This window comes from Corvus cornix, chromosome 2, assembly GCF_000738735.6.
Source record: "Corvus cornix cornix isolate S_Up_H32 chromosome 2, ASM73873v5, whole genome shotgun sequence".
Classification (NCBI taxonomy): domain Eukaryota; kingdom Metazoa; phylum Chordata; class Aves; order Passeriformes; family Corvidae; genus Corvus; species Corvus cornix.
Genome location: NC_046333.1, coordinates 82852322 through 82876127, shown reverse-complemented (window position 1 = coordinate 82876127; position 23806 = coordinate 82852322). Strand labels below are relative to the sequence as shown.

The 23806-nt window shown below is 40.3% G+C and overlaps 2 protein-coding genes across 5 annotated transcripts in view; both read right to left on the bottom strand.

Moving 5' to 3' along the window:
• The window catches only part of UPP1 (uridine phosphorylase 1), a 16405-nt gene extending 4623 nt beyond the window's left edge, over positions 1–11782 (bottom strand). Inside the window, exons 1-4 of one of the 4 annotated variants that reach the window (XM_010393956.3) lie at positions 11762–11782; positions 4427–4492; positions 1472–1589; positions 814–972 (exon numbers count right to left, since the gene is read on the bottom strand). In XM_010393956.3, coding sequence (XP_010392258.1) covers positions 814–972; positions 1472–1589; positions 4427–4479 — 330 coding nt within the window. In that variant the 5' untranslated portion in view covers positions 4480–4492; positions 11762–11782. Of the gene's footprint in view, positions 1–813; positions 973–1471; positions 1590–4426; positions 4493–4892; positions 6683–6965; positions 7063–11761 lie in introns of those variants that run through there. The other 3 variants (XM_039549656.1, XM_019282588.2, XM_039549657.1) reach the window with 3 other exon arrangements.
• On the bottom strand, positions 9890–23806 carry C2H7orf57 (chromosome 2 C7orf57 homolog). Its single transcript, XM_039549658.1, has 7 exons — positions 23725–23806; positions 22465–22650; positions 21578–21686; positions 21289–21451; positions 15148–15248; positions 13908–14044; positions 9890–11794 (listed from the first exon to the last, which is right to left on the bottom strand). The coding sequence occupies exons 2-7, from the start codon at positions 22634–22636 to the stop codon at positions 11724–11726; spliced, it is 753 nt and encodes a 250-aa protein (XP_039405592.1). The 5' UTR covers positions 22637–22650; positions 23725–23806; the 3' UTR covers positions 9890–11723.

The following is a 23806-nucleotide window of genomic DNA, read 5'->3' as shown; positions in this document are numbered from 1 at the left end:
GTGAATGAAATACAATATTTCTAAAAATCATGAATTACAGAACACTTACATTCTCAAAAGTATAAAGAGTGTCCTTTCCCAACAGCTGATTAATGCACTTCATCATGGAGCAATTCCTAAATACAAGAAAAACCCCACTCTGATTTTTCACTAACCTGAAGTGCTAACAAATAGTTAAGCTAATTTTTTTCAAAACACAGACATCGTGGTTTAGCCTTGATGTTCAGCAAATAGAAGTCCACATTAGCTTGCACAATATTATGATAATTACAGCTCACAACAAAGGGTGCAAAATAATGCTGCAGTTTTGCAATTGCAACTGAAGCATGTAATTCTATCTACAAATTAAAGCTAAGAATTTCTTTAAAATGCATACATGAGTTGGCAGCACCAGTCCCATGGAATGCTACTCTTAAGCACATTTGACAGTGCCATTGCAGATACATGGCTCTGGGAATGATACAGACATTTTTTCCAACACCCCACATGTGCCACATGACTTTTGTTCCCGATTATTCAGGGTACAGAACAGGGATGAGGCAACAGTAACTGCTCAAAAAATCTGTAAGGCCATTCCTGCAACACCTCAGTGGTACACTGAGGAAAAAGGATGCAAGAAGGAGCAAAGGCATTGGAGATTTTCCCTCTTACAAAAAAAGGGCTAAAAAGGAATCCTTAATTAGCTGGCTGCACTATTTTGAGCAGCCTGATCCTCTCTGTGAAGCATTTAAAAGAAACATGCATTCAAACCTTCTACTTTGAACAGCATCAAAACTGAACTGCGTCTCGTGTCAGACAAGGGGAAGTACTCACACTGACGGACAAAACGGGCCCCACTTTGTACATCGCATAGCGGTCAGTGCCTGCACAGATGTTGGGATAGTCACAGCCAGCGCCTCCGAGCCCCAGCTCCTCCGCAATGTACGCGATAAAAGCCTTCATCCGGGAAGGACTTCCTCCAACACACACAAACTGGGGTGGACAGTGGTCAGCAAAACAAAACCAAGTGCATGACTCCGTGTGTCAAAGAACATTCAAAGAACAACATGAGCATGCAAATGCCTTCAGTTAGCAGAAATTTATTCCCAGCTATGGTGCTCCTCATAATCATTCTAAATTGCCATGAAAAAGAATTATGGGAAAAAACTCCAGCTGCCTATATAGCACTCAAACGCCTTCATCCTGTTTAAACGAATGAAAGACAAATATTGACATGAAGACCCAACAAACAGAAGTTCTATCTGAATACTACAGCATCTACCTTTTCACTGGATGAAAAGGGACAGTCAAAAACAATTATCCCCAGCTTTTCTGGATACTAAAAGTGACAAGAACCCACGAAATTCTTCCCCCTTTGCATGCACTCCTCAGTCGCCAGTAGGCTGACACATCTAGTCTTATTCTGAAGACAGCTACACTTTCACCTTCTGCAGAAAAGCTCAGGCTTGCTGAACAAAGCAAAGCATCTTACCTTTACATCCCCAAACAATGCTGGAAAATCATGGGTACCAGTCCCAAGAGCAAAATGATACAGGATGTCCTCTTTCATTTTCTCCAGGTGAGGGTTGCAGAGATGAATGAAATTCTCTCTGCCAAGACAGCAGCATTGTGAAACATACAGAATATATACAAACCCCTACACTGAACAGATAACAATTCTTCAAAGTCAAGCAGTCAGAAGTTGAGGAATGCCACATGTACAAATGCCTACACTACCTTATTTTACTTCCTTGTGCATTGTATTAAAGAAATCCTAAATTTCATAACTGCTTTATGTCTTATAAAGTATCACATATGACATTTCACATTCCATTCATTGCACAGGATGAAATTGCTGAAGAAAAGCCCAGATGTTCGGATGCACTTGCAACAGTGCAACCTTTATCTTAAACTGTGTTAAAGCTGTGAACCAGAGTGGGTCTTTATGGTGAGCACAACAACGGCAGCAGGTCCATGGAATATTCAGTAGACCACCTTACTACAAAGGCAATCCATAGCAAAGCTGAAAAGCAAACTTGACCTCCTTTTTGACTGAAACTCCATCAGCCACCCAAGAAGGATGAGATTATTTGGGCTTTATAGACAAGCACAAACTAGATTGTGGCAATTTGTCTTACTTTGTCATATGGATGGGAGAAAAAAAACCCTATGGCATAAAACTGATAACAAGGATACAGAGGATCTGAAATAGGAAAGGGGAAAGTGGAAATCTGAAGGAAGGAGAAAACCTTCCTTCAGATTTCCTTCAGTGGAAAAAAATTCAAGAAAAAGAGAAAAGAGACAAAGCGATAAAAAGAATTCATTTCTTCCTAAGTGCTTCTTGTAAAGAAATGATACCTCTTAAAAGAAAAACAAAAATTAATCTGTCTGAAGAGATGGGAAATGACAGGGCAAGGAGGGAAACCTCAACTACTTGGCCTGTGGGATCACCTTCATGGAAAATTCAATAGTGGACTCACTAACCAAGCTGAATGATTCATAAAACGTCTGCCTTCTGTGCTTGATGTCTTAAGTTCAGTTGAAACCAGTATGAAAGACTAGTCAATAAGCACAAGCTTAAGCAGAACACTGGCCAGTACTTCAAAGTAATTTCTGAGAGATGGAATCAAGCAGCAAATAGCTTCCAGACACAAGATGACTTAATAGCTTAATGGAGAATCACTGCAGGCACAGTATGGCTCAGCAAATTCAAACTGCTTTGTCAGAGGAGACAAACAAAAGAGTTCACCTGGACTTTATGCAAAAAATCATTAGGACAATTCAGGAACAACTCTGAAGCCTCAACAGAGGTGTTTAGCACTATTTTAGATGGTTTAGCTTATCTCATCTGCCTTCCAATGCCTCTCCAAAAAGGGAGAGCTTTCCCATACACCTTATCTGCCAGTCCTGTGCAGGATGAAGGAAGCCTACAGTGGCCAAGATGCCCATGCTGAGGTCACTGAATTGTTCCTCACAAAGCAAATAGTTACAACCCAAATATTCTGAGTATAGCAATTGCTTCTGTTCTTGATGGTCTCTCTCTAACATCATTAATTATCCAGTAACACACGCACAACCAAGGAAAAAGGTGTCATCCCAACCCACCCTATCTGTCCTTGGCCACTGCAGACAATCACCCTCAGCAAATGAAGGAGCTGCCCACCCAGGCAGCCAGTCCATTCATCCCTTCAGTAGGAATTCCCTTCCGTCTCCCATGGGCCCCATTTGCCTCTCTTTATACAAATCCTGCCTGAGGTGGAACCAAAGGCTTTGGCTGCCTTTGCTCTTCCTTCCAAGAGACCTGTTTGACTCTGGGAGAGCTAAAGAGCAGGTTTATGGCCCATCAGAAAGGTGTAGAAAACCTAGGAGTTTACCAGCTCATATTAGCAGAATTTCCAGGCTGCCTCCCCTGAATTTTATCTGTTCAGTTTTGTGGGACTCTCTACATTTATTCACTGGGTCATTCACAAATGCAGTCCCAATATCTGGCTGTGCTGATGTCCACTGGAGTGGTTGTTACATACAAATAGGACAGAATATGATTTGACATCATACTACCATCTATACTCAGGTGAGCAAAAAAATTTATTTCCTCCTTTATGAGAACACTGGCAACAAAAGCTTCTCTCCAGGAAATAAATCATGAAAAGGCGAGGCCTCTATTAAAAGTGCAAGGAAATTCATGTGGTATGTGCCAACACCCCTGTCCTCATGCCTGGCCAAAACACAGCCTCCTTCCTCATCAATGGCTATATTCCACCCTTCTCATCCCACACCCCACCAACAGCGCTCTCCAACCCACCACCTCAACACAGTGAGGGGCTGTTATCAGCTTCCTCAGCTTATCTGCACATCTGATTGTAGACTTGGACCCCAGAGTAACACGAGCAATAAAAACTAGCATATTGTTATGTGTACATAGGACCAATGCCATGGATTTACAGTAGAGGCAAAGTTTGCTTGATAAAAATCTTTGGCATGCAAAGCTCAGGAGCAAAAAATTTATTTCCCTAAAGCTGTTGTAAAGCATCTACAACTTCTGAGGGTCTAAGTAAAACATGACTCTTAAGAATAAACAGGCAAGTAGCAGGTTTTAGTAAAATAAGCTTTAAGCAAGGATTAGAGAAACACATTGAAATATTTGCTTGAACTCTTGAAGCAGCAACCAAAGTCAACATTTCAGCAGCTCATTGGATTAAAATAAATTAATAAATAAAATTATTATCCTGCTCTGAAGAATTCACTGTTGAGAGAAGTTAAAATGGCTAACCAGTGAAGTCCTCTGTATAGGTGCAGTAAAGCAATAAAGCATCCATTTGTCAAAAGAGCTGCTGTTGGATACTTGGCATTATCATAAACCTTATCTTAAACTAAATGAGCATGTAATGAGTTTGGGGAGGAAGTTTAGGTGTTAACTTAGACAAAATAATTCATTTCTCAATCTTACTTTGAAGCCTGTCCATCATCAGTTTTCTTCTCGTTCGAGGAACCAGGAGCCATGTATGTTTTATACCTAGAATTACATTTAAAAAAATAAATAAGTTCATCAGAATAGTCCCATCTGTAAAGCTGGAAGCATTAAGAGAGAGAGAAACCTTCTGTATTGATGATAACTATCATGAATATTCAATTCCCCAAATAATCCAGCCACACTAGAGCTTTTACAACTGGAGCAAAAGGAGCAAAAGGAGCATATACAATTTTTATGGCTGAGCATCACCACTTTCAAAGCCCTCAAGCCTAAATCAATCCCTTTCAACCCCCACCTCACCAGTACCTCCGTTCTGTGGTATGAACAGCAGCAGGTCCATGCACCACAGAGAGGCAAGTCTCATTGCTAACTAACTCACCCTCTTTCTTCCCTACCTCCCACACCAACAGCGACTGCCAAACCAGCTTCAGCCCCCTCCCACCTTTGGCTCTAGAAGGTCTCCAAAGCTCAGTTCAAGCTGTCAGACTCCTGAAACTCGAGTCCAGGAAGCATCTTACTCATAATATCCTCTTCATTAAACTCCTCCTACTGACCTTAAGAGCACTTCTTCTTTCTCCAGTATAAAACAAGGAACACAAAACTAAAACATGACCTCAAAAAGCCACAGCTCTCCAGTTTATCATCTATCCTGAATACTTTTTTTTCTGATCCATTACCCTAACCTATATGTAAAACCTTCTCCTTTCTGCATTCTTCTCTACATCTAAATAGGCAAATGTATCACTGAGGCTTTCATGCTGGTCCGAAGACAGAATTATAATTATAGTATGATTAATTTGTTATTATTTTCAGAAGTGACTAAGGCTACATGATGATGTTGGTACTTTCTGGGAATGCCCTTATGGGAAGTATTGAATCACAAAGTTTTTCTCTACCCTCCATTAAGAAGGGCCTGACAGCACAGGCATTGTAACAGAGACAGGATTACACTACAAGGAAACAGAAAGAAATTGGTCCTGCAACAGAATTACATCATATGTGAATTTCTAAGGAAGTGAAGAACCAAACAAAATAAACAAGAGGTCTGCCTGTTAAAAGCCACTGAATACTGGAAATTTAATAAAATTTATAAGGACAATTAGTTTTCTTCATTTAAAACATTAACCTTTATTAAATAGACCCAAACTTCACATGTACTAGATACACTAAACATATTCAACCATCTATGCTCAAGGAGATGATGTATAAAAGTTGCATTTATAATCAACTACACTTCCTTATGGTGGTATGAAGTACAGTCAGCTACTACTGGGTATCGCCATTATATCACGTACATTACAGGAAAAATGCATTTCTCCCTACAGTGCCACGAGTCCTGGTAAAGAGGAGTTGGAAGTTAAGGAGAAATAGCAAAGTGATTTTTATATGGCAAGAAGAAAAATGGCTGCAAATAAACCAAGGATATTCATACAGCTCTTGTTCACAGTATTAAGCACCCACATGATTTTTAAGTGGTTTTGGTTCTGTGATCCCCTAAAGTAATCACAGATGATATACTTCAAAAACCTGAGAACAAAGTTCTGACAGTCTAAAGGTCCAGCATACCCCCTCCAAGAGCACCCAGCTGGAGGTGTCTTGGCAGGAATTGAAGGAAGGAGCAAGCAGAAGGCAGCTTTCCCATGGCAGACCCTGACAGCAGTCAGGTAGTAGCTGTCAAACAACCAGTTAATGTAAAACCACAAAACTGTCACACTAACTAAATGGAAATTTTTACAGACACGTCAAAGGTTTCTGCAGTCTTCCTCAGCCAAAGTTAAAACTGATGCTCAACAATAATGTGCGCCTGGCAGGACTCAGATCAAGAAAGGGTGCGGCCTATTTTAATGTGTGTGCACATCATAAAATGGTTTGGGTTTGAAGGGACATGAAAGATCACCTCGTTCCAAGCCCTCTGCCATGGGCAGGAACACCTTCCCCTAGACTAGGTTGCTCAAAGCTCCATCCGGCCTGTCCTTTAACACTGCCAGGGATAGGGCATCCACAACTTCTCTGGGCAACCTGTTTCAGTGTCTCAGCACCCTCATAGTGAAGAATTTCTTCCTAGTATCTCATCTAAACCCAGACTGGTGCTTTGAAACCATGCAGAATCCACTATAATTGCCACCTCTCATTTCCCCCAGCCATCCGTCATTTTTGAAGAAAGCTCGCAGTCAATGGTTTCTGCAGAGAAAAGCTCTTGTTCGGTGTTCATCCGTCATCAGGAAAAGCTGAAGTCTCTGTAAAATTGATACTACCCTGCTGGTCTCCTCGCTGCTGCCGGAGCGCTCCCCCGACCCGCAGACAGAGCAAGCGGCCCCGTCCGCCAGACGCCGCGGCAACCGCCGAAACGAGCGCTCGACCGGACCGACGCCTGCCCCCGCCACCATCCTTTCCCTGCCCACTCCCACGCCCGGGGTCCCGGCGACCGGGGGGTGGGAGACACGGCGGGCACCCCACCATCCTGCCGGGAGCGGACCGCGGGCTGCCGGGGCGATGGGCAGGGCACGGTTCTCACCGGGGCCAGCAGGATCCGCCGCTGGGAAACCAGGAAAGCCGCTCGCTGTTCCCGGGCGGGCTGCCGGGCTCCCGGCAGAGCCGCCTCCCGCCGGCCGCGGCACCGCCCCGCCCCGGGCCCGGTTAACCCCCTGCGCGCCGGGGAGGCTGCGGGAAGCGCCGCGCTCCGGGGCGGGCACAGGGCGCGGCTGTGGCAGGGATGCCGGTGCCCGTGGGGAGCGGCAGCCACGCAGCCGGGCCTGCGGGAAGCACGGGGCGCTCGGCGGGACAGCTGCTGCCAGGGCACGGGCGCTCGGGAGGACCTTATCGTGGAGATACAGATACAGATATACAGATACAGATACACACGCAGGTGTCGGCACGCCGAGGAGGGCGGAGTCGGGTCGGTGCCTATGTCTGCCCTTGTGTGTGTCGGTGCGCGCACACCGTGTGGCCGCTCTTACGGGCATTTGGGCACGGCAAACACGGTGCGAGAAAAGAGCAGAGATGGCTTCGGCTACTGGAAGAGTAAATTTAACATCTTTCATACAGTAACTGAAAACATCAAACCCACAATCCTGCAATATTCTTTCAAAAATAATTTTTCGCACCAAAACCACACTGTAGTTTGTCATAGTAGGGAATACTTGGGAGACAAAGCAACTAAAACCTTCTTGGTAGAGAACTTTCTGTGCCTCAGGACAGTAAACACATTAGGCACAAGGCATTACTGAGACGTATTTATTACAAAATCATTCACTGGGCATTTAGACTAACATTTATTCATATCCTGTCTCACACCAAAGGACTTTGTATGGGAATATAAGAGAGAGAAATCCCTTGCACCGATGCATTTCTAGGTGTGAACGACATGCAAGAGGAATTGCTCAACAAACTCAGAAAAATGTCACCTGTTCAGCTTATTTAGATTCCCAATGGATGAAACAGAAAGACAGCCTCCTAATCCATCTTCCATTTTCCTGTTCCTTAAATATTTGTCAAGACTTCCAAGCTATAGTATTGAACAAGCACCTTAGAAGAGTGTTTAATTCTGTGGAAGAAAGTTTTCCTTTAAACAGGAGTATTACCTACTCCTTCATCTCAGGGTTCTCTGAAAAGTCTGCTTGGGCTTTCAGGAGGTTTTCTATTCAGCTATATGTTAAGAGAATAAGCAGTGTAAATTGCTTTTTTGTAAATAATAAGGTTACTATTGTAACCTTGTCTGAAATGTTCAATAAATTATGCATTTCTATGTATCTAATAATTGGTAGTAACCTTTGCTCTCAGTTATCACTAGCAAAATTTAAATGTCCTTTTAGCTTCCCGGTTTTGTAGCGTTTGGGTTTTCTTTCCATTTTGTATTTCAGTGGGAAGGATACTAATGTTGTTTAGAAGGGTGAAAAATGCACAGCTACATACTGGGGCTATAACAACAATATGCAATTGGTGTCCATTTTCAGGTTTTTCTATTGCATGGCTGAAAATCTGAGCTATGGAGAATAAGGCTGTCTGTCATAAGCAAACATATTCTCCCTTCTGCTTACCATAAAACATTTTTACAGTCAATTGGTCAAATAATTCAGTGCAGCTGTTTTACCCACTTGCATTTTGATTCTTCAGTTATTCTGGATGTTTTGTATCATTACAACTATTAATAGAAGGAGAAAATGTGCTAAGACTGAACTTCTATATTTCTATTTCTAGCTTTTTTCTCCCAGACTACAGCATAATATGTAACTACATCCTGAAAAATTATCTTCAGAGAAGAAACCATGTTTATATTTTAGTCCAGTCCAAAAAGATAGAAGTGGTTAGAATTATATATTAGACATATATTAGGTATATATTAGACTTCACTACAGTGAAATGCTTGTATATAAAAGGAAAATTATCCTTTGGTCACTAAACTGCCAAGTTATTGTTAAATCTTTATCCAGAATTCTCTTTTAGAAACATTCACATACTCAGTATACTTGGATGCAATTCATAAAATGTAACTGCACTTTTGTTTTATCTTTGGGCTTGCAAAGCAATCAGTATTCAGAAAAAAAAAATCATCTCACTACTTAAAGGCATTCAGGGCAGAAATAGAGCACAAGACAATGAAACTAATGTTTCAGCATTTAAAACAATAAGGCTAGATTTTGTAATAAGCACCCAGCTTTTGACTTTGGCATTTCTCTGAAAAACAGAAATGGAAAACCAGAAGCTTCCACTGCTTTTACATGGAACTGCTGATGACTTTGAAAACTGACAGCTGCATGACTACATTGACTCAGAAGTAAATAGAACAACGTGATTACTGGGATAAGGTGAATTGAAGCAGCACACTTCCATCCTTGGGTTCAGCTGGAGCTTTTTGATTTGTTACACCACTTTGACTCCATGTCCCTTGGGGAACAGGCAAGTTATGTGTCTGCTGCAGCTCTGTTATTCTGAATGCACAAACAGATTCCAGGATCACCCCCCTGCTCTTGTGAAGAGAAATCTCAGCCTGTTAATATTCTAACTCACAGTGTTCAAACTGTGATCCATTCAGACTCAGTTGACCAACAGTGCAGATCAAACATCTCCTTGGCTTGACTAAGGAAAGCTGACTACACATTAATGGCAATCATTTAGGTTGGAAAAGACCACCAAGATCATCAAGTCCAACCTTCAACTGAACACCACCTTGTCAACTAAACCATAGCGCTGTCATGTACAGGTTGTTTCTTGAATGTTTCCAAGGATGGTGACTCCACTACTTCCCTGGAAAGCCAATTCCAGTGCTTAACTACCCTTTCAGTGAAGAAATTCTTCCTGATGTCCAACTTGAATCTCCCCTGGCACAGCTTAAGGCTGTTTCCTCTCATTCTGTCGCTGGTTGGCTGGGAGAAGAGACCAACCCCCACCTGGCTACACCCTTGTTTCAGACAGTTGTAGAGAGTGATAAGGTCACCCCTGAGCCTCCTTTTCTGCAGGCTAAACAACTCCAGCTCCCTCAGCCACCCCTCAAAGGACTTGCTCTCTAGAACCTTCACCAGCTTGGTTGCCCTTCACTGGAGTCACTCCTATGAGTTGTTTTCTACCTTATTTTCTCTTCCCTGTCCTTCTGGGAAGGGGAGTGATAGAGAGGCTTGGCGGGCACCTGGTGTCCAGTCAAAGTCAACTCACCACAACTGGTCAGGTTTTAATGCTACGAGCTCCAACTCTGGCATCCCCTGATGCGCTAGCCTAGAAAACCGGTTTTCCCCAAAAGCTCTGCCTTCACAGCAAAATGAATGGTTTCAATGTATCTGGACATAATCCACAACACAAATTGTAAGTGAAGACAGATACAAGGTAAGTAATCTCACTCCTACAGTTACAGCTTGATGTAAGCTTTTTTATACTTAGAAAAAATTTCTGACTAGCCAATAACTGTACATTTAAGCATTTGCATATGTTTTAGCCTTTTTTTTTTTTTTTAAATACAACTTAGTTGAATTGTTCAAAAGAAAGGACAGAAAAGATGGACTCAGGTGCTGAGTCTAACAACATCAATAGCAAAATTTCTGCAAATGTTTGCTGAAAATTGTGAGGGTTCAGATTAGTAATGGTTTACCTATTTCTAATCAATTTTTACATCAAAGTTCTAAAGAAGAGCAGTATTAAACCAAATCCTCTAAACATTCTGTTCAAAGAAATATACATTTAGTAACAAATTTTAGAATTTTAAGCACTTGGATTCAAAGGTGTAAAATGCATTGAATGCAATCTGAAGAGGAAATTCTAAAACTACCAGTTCACTTTTCATAGTATCAGCAAAAAACATAGTAATGAAATTGCATCCACTTTCTAGTGGACTTTATAATCAATATTTAATTATTAATAAGATTTCACAGATATATCTTAAACCAAGTAGATAAAATAGCAACTGTTGAAATATCAGTGTATGTTAACTTTTTCAAAATATTAAAGTACAACTTCCATACATTGCTATTTCAAAGTACAAACTTTTGCTGGTATGAATAAACACAGTAATCTGGCATATTAAATTTTTGTTGCGGTCAAGAATTCAGGATAGATAATTTTTTTATTTAACAGCTGAAAGTGTGGACACAATAGATAGCTGAGCCCATGTAGCTGTTTAACCAACAATTCAGCTTCTATACAACAAGACTATAACAGGAAATGCCACCAGGTCTTTAATTATGTGGTTGAACACTATGACTGATCAACTAGTTCTTGTGCAGTAGGCACAGCACGAGAAGTGTCATAGAAAGCTGAATATCTGGTCTAAATAAATGAGCTTTTGGCATAAAGAAGCAGTCTTTTCAGTGAAGGCTTGAGTTTTTTACTGCAAGTATCCACACCAGTTCAATTCTTACTATTTACATTTCATCCCATACCACACAGTTCCCCTCCACCTTTCTTTGTGGCACAGCTCATGAGTACAGCTGTACTTAACTGAAGAAACTTGCTGATTTGGACACATTGATAGCATGCCTGTGTCTAGCCAAGTCAGCAGCAATATGGTAACCCCGTTTGAGAACAGCAAAGCAGCATGAGTCTTGTGCAGGAGAAAACCTCAGTTTTGCTTTATTTTGTTTATTATATTAAGGAAAAGTCTAGGACTAAGCACCAACAGCTGTTGCCTGTTCTTTAAAATTTTCTGTAATCAAGCCCAGTGAAGTTCATCCATCTCACAAACTTCTCAATCAGGGCTGAGTTAAATTACAAAAATAATCTAGCCAACATGTAAATAGTGGACTATATAAGCAATACAAGGCTTTAGTTTCCCCAACCATCTTTCAAGTTACTTATTAGATCCCTGAAATGGTGGCTTTAACTCACTGCTTCCAGGTGGTGTTTCAGATCCTTCTGAATCTGCAATAGAAAAAAAAAGATTAAAGCTTACAGAATAACTTCAACCATAAGAATAAAAAGGTCAGCTAAAATTTTTGGTTTCTCCCTCATGTCAAAATGCATATAAATTCCAGTACTTTTAATTTTGAATTAAAAAGATAAAAAGCTACCTAAGAAATTTGCAGTATGATACAAATCTATATCCCAAAACAAAGGGATTATAGATTTACATATGGAATGGGTTGTATCTCCTGCCTGATGTGTCTAGGACTTATTCTGTGCAAGTGAGAACAGAGAAAGCTCCGTCTCAAAAGGGAGCTGCAAGGTGCTCATGCTGCCAATTGCTTTGGATGAACAGACAAAATTATACAAGTGGGAAAAAAGTAAAAACACTACCTTCCACAAACACCTGGAAGAATGAAAAGGACAAGGTCAAAACTGAATGAAGGTACACATCTGAATGAAACCACATTGTTAAGAGCATTAAAAGCAATCTCCTTTTACACTGAGATACAGAACCAATCTCAATCAGAATAGCTATGATTGCAAACAAAGGCAATAGAAGCAAAGCAGCTGTCATGTTATGGGAAAATTTGAAAAAGAAAAGCAAGTCAAGAATTAGATGTATCTATAAATCAATCTGTGCAGCACACTGACTTTTCAGCAGCCTTTACGCTGCACCTTTACTTGTTTTCTCTATTGCCTAAGTGGTATAACCAAACCAATTTCATGATTACTCTGAAAAATCTTCAGGTTTTCTGAATATCTCAAATGTCTCATTAGAGGCACACACATTAAAGAAATCAACTATCACCAAATTAACGAAATTGGGATTTTGAAATCCCAAATCCTTTAATTTTACTCACAGTAATGGGAAATAAAAATGTCAGCACACAAGAAATTTAAATAGAATCTGAAAAGAAGAATATTCAAGGTTTCCTTTCATGATGAGGAGGAGCACTTTTAGACTACACAGTTGAATTGTTGGGTCACTGAGCGTCGCAAAGCAGAATCCTCTGCATGGTCAGAGCTTGGATACTTAAGTCAGCTTCAAGAGTGGCTTCTAAGGTTACGCATTCTTTTTCAGATCCAGACCAAGATCTGGCTTCATGCCCCAGTTTTATGGCATTTTTTCTTCTGAATAAAACCCCACAACCTCTAGTTCTCTGTTTTCTTCTGATACTCACCTGGAAGAAGAGGTTTTGCACACCGAAAAAAAAAAAAAATTACTGTAGATACATTAATGGAAGTCACAAAGATGAATTCAGACAGAGGTGAAGCGTCAGATAAATTAAAATATCTGGCCTCTAAGATTTTCATACATTAATATATCAAGGTCAAGGGAATCATGACAATTCCCAGTGCATACAAAAGGATTCCCTGATACAAATAAAAAAAAATCTGGTGCATGCAATGGGAGATCCAATAGCATTTCCAAAGATTGCTATAGAAAACTGATATAGCCACCACAGTTACCAAAGCAAAAGGTCTTTGACAGAAGTAAGGGGAATTTTCCCACCCTTTAACCATTATATTAAAGTGTTTTCAAGTGATGTCTTTCCTAGCTATTGCTATTGTGCATGACAAAGTAAGGTTTGAAAGCATAGGTGAACATTGGATAACTTTTTTCTCTTAAACTGTTGCAGTTCCACTGCCCTCAACAATGTGCATATATTTATTTTGACAAATTTCTATGAATAGTGGTCTATTTCTTAAAGACAAGTATCAATGACACTTGTGATGGAAGTTTTCAGAAAAATATTAAGGGCAAAGTGTGACAGCAAAGGAATATTCATAACAAAAAGGCAACAAATATTTTACAGGCTGCTTAAATTTAGGCAGGATGGCTGTGTCTCTGCAGCATTTTACAGAAACACATCACAGAGAAGCCCCTGGATTGGAACAGAGCCTACTGCAATTGTAGAGATGAAAAAAATCCATGAAAGTGCCTGCCTTCGCTGCCTACAAACAGGAGCACTCCTTTCTTTAGCTGGTCATAGGGTATTGTAAACTAAGCACAACAATTCAGTGTGTCTCACCATATTCCGAGAGCCACACAAATATTGAGGCTGCCCTCTGCTGTTACCTTGAGAGCCCAGCTCATTTAAAAAAAAAAATCTTTCAATAACATTACCTTTGGAGTTCTCACTAACTTCTGGTGTTTCTTCAGTCTTTCTTTCCCATCCAGTACACTGCCAAAACCAGTCAGTCCCATAGCCATTGCTTATTAATTTGCTAAAGTTTACTGCTTCACTTTTTCTCTGAGCAGGCCTGTAAATACAAATATATTAAAGGAAAACAAAAGCAAAAGTAAACAAAACTGGGGACTGAGGGTAACATTTTATTTTTAATAAAATTTTATTATTTTATAATATATTTCTAATTATAACATTAATTTTCAAATATAACCATTTATAGCCTTATAATTTATTTATAAATAAGAAAACAGATATTCTACATGTAATCATCTAAGAAGAAAAACCAAAAACAAACAAACAAAAGCAGACAACTATGCCTTATTTAGTACCGTGTACATTTACAAGAGAAGAGCCATCTCTTTCATTGGAATTTTACGTGTATAATACTTACACAGTTCTGGTCTTAAAGACAAAAAGTGCCAAAGGGAAATCCCACAAAGAATATGCAAGTAAAAAAGGCTGAGAGTACTCATTCTGTGGTGCACAAAAGTGAAATTTTGTCACAAATTTTCTCTTTAATTCATTTGACAATGTACTTACTTATTTGGCAGCATTAACATAGTTCTAAAACATACTGGGATTACTGATGACTGAGCAATAAATTTCTAAGACAAAGTATTCAGAAACAATTCAGCTGTGCACACAGCTGATGATGTGATTACATCACATCTGACATGACATAAAAATTTGCTTAAAACACCTCTTCCAGGTGTTCATTACAGTACTTTTACTGTGTCTGACCTTACACAGGCTACAGTTTACATCTTTCCTTAATGTGTCAGTCCTACTTGTGTCTCTGTAACCTACATCTACAGAACTAACAATGTAGATTATCATTTTCACCTGTTCACTGGCAATAAGAAAAAACCCAGACAATTTAGAATACCATAAAAGTCTGCTACATGAAGACATGCAACTCTATGCTTAGTTTTCCTAATGCAAAGTTATATTAAATAACTTTCTTATACGAATTAAAGTACCGTTATTTTAGTTGCTTTAGGTGCTTTTAAAACTATTTTAGCATGACACATGATAGCAAGTTTAGCAGCAATAAAGATCTACAATCTCCATACACATATCCACTAATTCCTGCAATTTCACAAGGAGCAATTTTACATGTACGCACGAATAGTTGCAGGCTTAGATGTTTAATGGTTTCCTAAGTGTACTACTTACACAGGTGGGAAGGAAATCTTATTTGCTCCACTAAATTCCTTGTTTGTAGGAACAGTTGGCATTCTGCTTGGATATTTAGGGCTTATAGGTGGGAGCTTTACCTGTGTTAGAGAAAGCTTAAAAAAAAGGAGTTATGAAAAAAATAACCAAGAAGATTATGTGATAGCATAGCCTTCAAAAGTGAGGGTGATATTAAAGGCCTAAACGTGTTCAAATTTCAATGTCTTACCTACATTATTTCCATAAGTAATAGTAATGGATTATAGAGGAATAACAAAAGATAAAGCAGCCCCTTGGTTATTCCACATGAGATTAGCTGTTTGCTCTCTCCACAATGTGCTCCACACAAGTCTTTCCCTCACAGTACACTTCTACCCAAAATTAAGCTTCAAATTGAAACTTACCCATTACAACCTCTCATCTCGGTCCATTTCTCTGTATGCAGAATATGAAAACAGACCAGTCTTACTAAAGTCAGGAGGACTTGAAATCTTAACTTATGGTTTAATTGCCACTTCTTTTTTAGTTTGTTTGGGTTTTGTTTTTTAATAAAAAGAGTAAAACATCCTGTATTATAAGAAAACCATTGTGTGTAAATTAATTAGAGGTTTAAAATTCAAACAAATACATATATATTGGGGGAAGCTTATAGCAGAAAAATATATTTTACTTTTACCATCTTTCCTGTCCTATGACAGGTAAAGAAACTCAGTGTTGACTAAAGGACTGAAAGATGCCACCTAGAAAACCAGGGAAATGACATCACACGCTCCAGAACTGAAAGTGGGAAAACCAAAAAGTAGCGGAAAAACATGAGCAACACATATAAAAGCTCTTTATTTTAACTTTGATCAAAATCAACAGCTACTAAAGGGTCAACAAGCATGAAATTAACTATCCTCAACAACTCCCAGATATTTTTCACTAAGAGTTGTTAAGAAATTACGAGTTAAAAAAACAAAACATCTTTAAAGACTACTTACAGCTTCCTTCATTGCACGAAGAAAAGGGGACAAGGGGGAAGTCCTGAACATAGCACAAAATTTTCAAAGCTTATTGACAAATTTTTAGTGTTGTACTAATATATCCTTTTAATTAGAACCTACATGTTACTTGACCATTTTCTTTTTTAAACATGCAACATAAGAGAGTGCCCCATGGAGGTTAGAGTTTATAAGAGATATTAGTTGCAGGTTATTTAGAAAAAAAATCAGGACAGGGTAACTAAAAGTGAAATGTATTGCTCTGTAAAAGTACATTAAGGGCAAAAATACTTTCCACCTATGTGGACATAGCTACAGCAATACAATTAACAGAGCAAAAAACTGTGAAGTGCAAAAATTAGATGCATCAACAGCAGTCACACTTGGATTTCAGACACTACAAAACTCCCTTGACAACCCTATAAGGAGAAGATTCCAAAATGTAAATACACCAAGGAGCCTGTGCACACTGAGTAAGGAAAGAGCAAACAAAGTATGATGGCCTTTGAATACATCTAATCAATGAACTAATTAAGAAGCCACTAAAAAAAAGCACATCTGAATGTTCGGAGAATGCAAATTTTCTCATTATCTGGAAGAAAGCGAAGCTTAGGACAGGCAGTTGTACTGATTCTGAGGCAGGATGTTAATACAAACACATGTGTAAAGTCAGTGCCAAAACCCCTACAGACTTCAGTGGAGTCAGACTGGGACATGTGTCAAAGAAGAAGAGATGATACTAGCAAGGGCATGCAGAGGCAGGTGTGTGAGATGAAAAGGAGGGTCTTTGTCCAACCTGGAGGTTAAAAACCACATTAGCTGCTTAGAACTGCTTTTCAAATTTGTTCACACTATTTGCTGAAGCAGTGTATTTGTGCTTTACATTTCAAAAATGCCATCCTATTGTGCAAAAATGATAGCGCTGTCTTCCATTCTAGACTGGACCACTTCAGACCAGACATGCAATGGAAGTTTCAGACCCAGGACACAATTACCTGCAGTTTCAACTGACAAAAGGTGACATTTGTCACATGCTGAAGGCAGGATGGCACGCAGGGCAATACAGAAACACAGCTCAATTTGATAGTCAGGATACATGGATTTCAGCTTGAAAGAGATGAGACTTTCCTCTAGGCACTGAAAAAAAGCACCAGGAAAGGATGTCTAGTAATTAAAGAGTTAATTAAAGGGCAAGGGGAGAGCAGAAGCTAGGGAGATTTTGACTAGAAACAGAAAAAGGGTCAAACTCTCCAAAATAAAGTCAATAAAAAGAAAGGGGAAAGGAAAGGCAAAGAGAAAAGTCTTGAAGGCTGTGAGCAAGAGCATTGTTTCAAATGTCTTTCTTGGCATTAAATGAGAGGCTAGCATAAACTGCAGGGACCAAAACGTTCCCTACTATTCAAGTAAACTAATTGATGACAAGAGTAGCAAGGGAACAGATCAGAATTTGGTTTTGGAGGGCACCTGCAATCCATTCAAGTGCTATTTGTTACTTTTCTGGGCAAATTCAGAATTAAAAGCAGACTCTTGTGCCACTACACTCCAATGATTACAGCTGAGGGGGCTTTTTCCCTTTGACAAGCTTCTATTTAGCAGCCATCAGTTTTCTCAGATAAAACAAACTACACATGGCATGTTCAAAGGTTTTCTCCCTTTGTGAAGAGATGGCAACAACATACTCTAGAAATTACTACATTTACTATAAATACACATTTATTAATCTTGTATTCAAGAAACGTGAAATAGAACATATATTGTGTCTGGCTGGTATATGAAGAAAAATGGGTATCTGCAGCCAGCATGGAAAGATAAAAGCCTCCAGATGAAATCCTGGCTCCTGTGTGATCAAGGACAAAATTCTAGATTACATTTCAAATCTCTCTTATCCTGACCTCAGATGAGAAATCCTTTTGCAACAGCACATACATACCTAAGTACATATACACAGACACTTCAGGCAAGTGTCTGAAAGAGAGGACTTTGGAGATGAAGAAGTAATCTTACTGGTGCTGCAAGGATATTGCCAAATGCTGATGCAAACCCTGATGACACCTCCAACTGACCTTTCACCCATACAGGCCTCCCTTCTTCTTAAAGTTACAGCTTTTTCAACCCAACCCAGTTGGGCCACAAGATGCACAGGCAAAAGGATCACAGAATCACAGAATGGTTTGGGTTGAAGGGTCCTAAAAGATCATCTAGCTCCAACTACCCTGCCATGGGCAGGGATACCTTCCACTAGACCAGGTTGCTCAAAGCCCCATCCAGCCTGGCCTTGAACACTTCCAGGGATGGGACATCCACAATTTCCATGGGCAACCTGTTCCAGTGCCTCACCACTCTCACAGTAAAGATTTTTTTTCCTAATATCTAATCTAAACCTACTCTCAGTTTGAATACATTCCCCTTGTCCTGTCACGACATGCCCTTTTAAACAGTCTCTCTCCATCTTTCTTGCAGGGTCCCTTGGGTACTGGAATGTCACAGTTAGGTCACCCCAAAGCCTTCTCTTCTCCAGGCTGAACAATCCCAATTCTCTCAGCCTTTACTCACAGAAGAGGTGCTCCATCCCTCTGATCATCTTGGTGTCCCTCCTCTGGACTTCTCCAACAGGTCTATGTCCTCCCTGTGCTGGGACCCCAGAGCTGGCTGCAGCACTGCAGGTGGGGTCTCACCAGAGCAGAGCAGAGGGGCAGAATCCCCTCCCTCGCCCTGCTGCCCACGCTGCTTTGGATGCAGCCCAGGACACGTTTGGCTTTCTGGGCTGTGAGTGCACAGTGCTGGGTCATGTCCAGCCTCTCCTCCACCAGCACCCCCAAGTCCCTCTCTGGAGGGCTGCTCTCAATCTGTTCATCCCCAGTCTGTGTTGATAACAGGGCTTGTCCCAACACAGGTTCAGGACCTCGGACTTCATCTTATTAAGGCTTGTGAGATTCCCATGGGCTGCTTCTCCCTGGGCCAGAAGTCCATCACTTTGCCATGAGCACAAAAGCTAAATCCTTCATGCACTAACACTCTTTGCTGATCTTCTAAATTCCCACAAGAATAAGACTTATTGCTATGACTAAGGCATTAGGGAGGAACTACAGGATCCATCCTGAGGCATGGAGAACCATGCAATGGTCCCCCAGATCTCCAGTCCTCCTCTATGCAACAATAACCACAAGAAACAGTGGCAATTTTAATACTTCAGAACAAAGCAGCATAAAAGCTTAAACCTCCAGAGCAAGGGCCCACTTGGGAACAATGTTTTCCAAACTAAGCAGAAGAGGTACCCTTAGAGGTTAATGGTTTTGCATTTGCTCCTAAGGGCGCACTTTGGGATTTAGCTCCACAATTGCATCATGCATCTCTCTTCTGAATAACTACTTAGTCACACCGGACTGAAAAATATTTTCAATACATTCAGTCTCATACTACCAGAAATACTTGAGGTAGTTTGCTGCTGCAGTATCATCATGTAGTCAAATAAATAAATTGAATATTCCTTAGAAATTTGCCTGTGGTGTTTTGGAATACATTATTCTTACCTTTCAACATACAAGATGTACGGTGAAAAACTAAAATTGAGACTTTTTGGTAGGACTAGTTCTATTGTTTCACCTGGAAGACTCTTTGGGAAAGTACTCTTAGAGCATGGGACAGAAATTTCCCAAAAGAGGATATACAAGAAGTAGCTGGGAAAGAAGCACCAAGTGACATTTCAAGATACGTGATATGCTTTTCAGCATACAACAAAGATACTGTGAAGCACAGCCAAATGAGAGATGGTGGTATGGAGGTAGAGCTAAACCTAGCAGAATCTGCCTTCTCAGGCACCTAATCTTATAGAAAAAGACTTGGTAGATTTAGAACCTTAGACACAACTTAACTTCAACTTCCAGGAGAATAGTGTCAATTATATATGAGGGCCTCGGCATATTTGCAATCTGAGCTAAATATGTAGCATATATTCACTTTGTATTTAGTGATAAATAAAGCACATGGAAACTTTCAGATATGTGACTGAATGAAGCGACTCAAAAGTGAAATGGACCTCAGTCTCACTTTACAAGTCAGCACATGGACTTGAATTACTGTTACCAAAGTTAAGTTTGACTCTTAGAGCATTGAACATAATTGATTCTTAAGTAAGGGAGTGAGGAACAGTACTTCCTCTATGTCCTAGTTCAATTCCTTTAAGTGGCACTGCAGCAAGTCAAGTTTTTCTTTTCAGTGCCTTAAATCTATGATTTAAAAAAAAAGCTTCACCTACAAGCATCAGACAAATTACAGTTTAAACACCTGTTGCTTGTTTGCCTGTTACCCCAGATTAAGTAAACATTCCAGAGCCTATTCAGTAATGAGGTGTTCCCATTTAGACAAGACATCATTCTGAAGTTGCTCTAGTTACTCATCTCAGCAAAGGCTGAGGACTTTTTTCCTAAAATGTCCAACATCTGCCCTTCTGTTCAAGCAGGGAGGTACTAGTGCTCAAGTACATCAAATGCCTTTCCAGGTATACCCCAAAGGCTTATGGTATACGTGGCAACTGAGATTACAAAGAATATTTTAAAAACATAAGGCTTCAGCATCTAAATTGGGCAGGGGCAGGGAGGATAAAAGAGGGTGGATAGCAGAGTTTTCCAAGATGAAACACCAATGTCAGTACAGAAAAGTTCGTTTTGGGCATAGCTTGTGCTATACTTACTTTGTCTTGGATATATCTCTCATTCAAAGACAGCTAGCACAGTGTTTTTGGGAGCTCACTTGCATTTTAAATTAAATTAAATGTCTTTTTCAGAATAGTCTTCTGTTCTTATCTTCTTTCTTCCTCATCCAAGATTACTAAACAAGATGTCTCTTCACCAAGAATGAATTGCAGGGGAAATAAAGCATAAGAAGATGGAAACTAACTACTGCTTTTTATTTACACTTAAGTATATCTACCATATAATGTGATGGGAAACAGCATTTCCGGTTCTTATGCTACACCTGCAGCACTTAAGAAAACATGGCTTTCTTCTTGTTCTCTAACTGCAGTATAAAAATTGATTCTGGAATACAGAAACTCACATGGATTACAGCTTCCCTCCTGTAAGAAGCAACAGGCCCAGACAGAGATGTGTTCACAAGCTCTACAAACAGAGCATAGTCACAGGGTGCCTCTCCATCCTACCTTCTTTTTCTTTGCGTTTTCTTTGTCCTCAGCATCCTGCTGCCAAACACTTTTTGTATCAATTTCAAAAGGCCCTCTTCTTGCCTCGTAACTGTTACCATGATGGTCGTCATTCTTAAACTCTCTGTGAACCATATAATCTGGTAGAGAGGAAACACAGCTCCTCTAGGCAAAGATTTAACGTGTGTTTGTACAAGGTATACAAATCCTGCACTTTAGTACAGAAGCATTCTGAAATGTTAATAGGTGAAGAGAGAGGCCAAGATGTGCTGGGCCTCAGCAGTCTTACTGTGGCTCCTCAATCGCTGCGGGATTGGCACAGTGTGAGTACCAGTCAGGTGCAGCATATGCTGCTGGAGGGCACTTCGTCACCACATGAGTGTAGTGCTTCAGTAGGTCTGGAGAGAAAAGACAAGAGTCAGTACTCTTCTGACTTCTTACCTAGTTGTGAAAGCACTACCTTTGTTTTCAGATTGCTGTTTTGTCAGAAAGAAATGCTTGCTTTCTTCAGTAAAGAGCATTACTGAAGTACAAAGAGAGCATGAAGAGAGTACGAAGCTTGCAGCATTCTGTTCCACTTGGACCTTGCTTGTCTTGCTCTAAATGCTTTGACATGTTTCCACTGCTTGGTTAATTCATATTTCTGGATTTGTTGCTCTGCTCTAAGCATGCATGCAAGCCATCTGCTCAAGTTCCTCAGGCTGCCCTCTTTGATAAAGGAAATAAGAAAACCGCACATCCCCCTGGTACAAGAACAGAGTATGTACAGCGCTGTAACAAGTTGAGTGTCATCACAAAGTAATACTTTATAAACATTTACCAAGTTTTTGTGATGAGTTTTTTTGTGAAATTATTTTCACCAGACTGCTACTTAAATAGCCCAAGCATAAACTATAGAGACCTAACTCAAATGCAGCCAGATGGTCATCAGCTGCTTTGATGAAACACAGGGCAAGACCACACATTTTGCTAAAGGGTACCTACACACAATAGACTGCAAGGATGTCTTGAAAAGGTGACCTCTTACATCACATTCTCATCTCTTCTTTTTTCCCACAGGTTAATTTCAAAAGTCCAGAGGATTCCTCTGTAGCATCTACAAGCACTTCACACCACAGTCAAGCAAAGCCAAAGAAAACAAAGGAAAACCAAAGAAGCAAGACAAATGCTCCTCACCAGGTTGGTCTCCTTGCTTTGCCAGCCTCACATAGGCTGAATCAGTCTCTTTGAGCCACCTTCTGCGGCACCCAGACAGTGGCACTTCATGGGGAGCTTTTAAAATGTCACTGAGACCCAGAATCTGGGATGTTGGGGGAATTGGGCTCTTCTCTGGTTGTTTCAGCGGCATGGGGTATTGCTGTCCTGAAACAACAGGAAAAAAAATATTTATGGTAAAAGTTAACTACTAGCATCCCTTTTTCAGGCAACTTAACAAATTGAGCCCACCTGGAACATGAATGAGGCGCTACATTTCATTTTGGAGACAAAAGACCAGGCTTGCTCACTCTGGGATGTAGCACAAGCAATTCCCACAGAATCAGATGCAAAACACTTTTGTTTCAGTTTTGAGACAGCATTCAAGTTTTCCCGTAAAGTGTTCTCATACAGAGGATCATGCCTCTTCATTCATAAAACTATTTCCAAGGACACATCAAAAGCAGTGAGAGGCACATGAGACAGCAGAAAACACTTCAGCCTTTGGTTTCCTTTCCTTAGCATGCACTACCTAAAAGCAAAGAGGGTAGCTATCTATGGGCAAGTCTTTATTTGAAATGATGCCATGAAGATTTTTTATGTTTTCTTTTATACCCCTGTTATACCTTTTTACAACTTCTGTATTCTTAGTGCTTTTTGCCTACATTCTTGGACTTGTTTGTTCAGCTAGGAGACCAAACATTTTAGAAGCTTCGTAGTTAGGGATCAGTGTGCCCCAGACCCCAAGGTCCTCTCCAGAACACATTCTGTAAACTAAGGTAGAAACATCCAGGGGAAGGCTCCTTGGGGAGGGGGGCTCATTCAAGCCTCTCATTGGGGAATCTTTGATAGATATGCTGATTAGTAAAACCTATAATGTTATACCCGATCTTTGGGGATACTCAGCAGGGTGCATCTCGATGCATATGACCTGGACGTGTGCACCTAAGGATCCTTAAAATAAATACCAAGGTAAAATCCCTTTTCCCCTTCTAACCGTGTATGACTCTTGATTTTAAGACCAAGAAAAGGCATCAGTAAAACAACCTAAACCGATCCCCAAATAAAAAAAAATAATAAAAAACAACACCAAACACCCTACCTCTCCATATATTACTTTCTCAACTTCTAGTGAGCAAAAGAAAATATAAACAAATCCTTCAAAATGGGAAAATGGACGGCAGATAAGTAAGAAAAAGCCAGTCCAGGGCACTGTGCCATAGAAGATGCTCAGGCACTTACCGGAGCGACTCCAGCTGCAGCTGATGCCTTTCCGTCGGTGTAAGGGCACCACTTCCAGGCAGCTCGCTGGGGAGCTCCTGGC

Excerpts from the sequence above, each read along its gene's own strand:
- C2H7orf57 (XM_039549658.1), bottom strand. The coding sequence starts at position 22,636 with ATGCCGCTGAAACAACCAGAGAAGAGCCCAATTCCCCCAACATCCCAG. Across the intron at positions 21,687-22,464 it reads AAAGCAAGGAGACCAACCTG|ACCTACTGAAGCACTACACT; the intron begins GTGAGGAGCATT and ends TTTTCTCTCCAG. Across the intron at positions 15,249-21,288 it reads AAAACGCAAAGAAAAAGAAG|GTAAAGCTCCCACCTATAAG; the intron begins GTAGGATGGAGA and ends TCTCTAACACAG.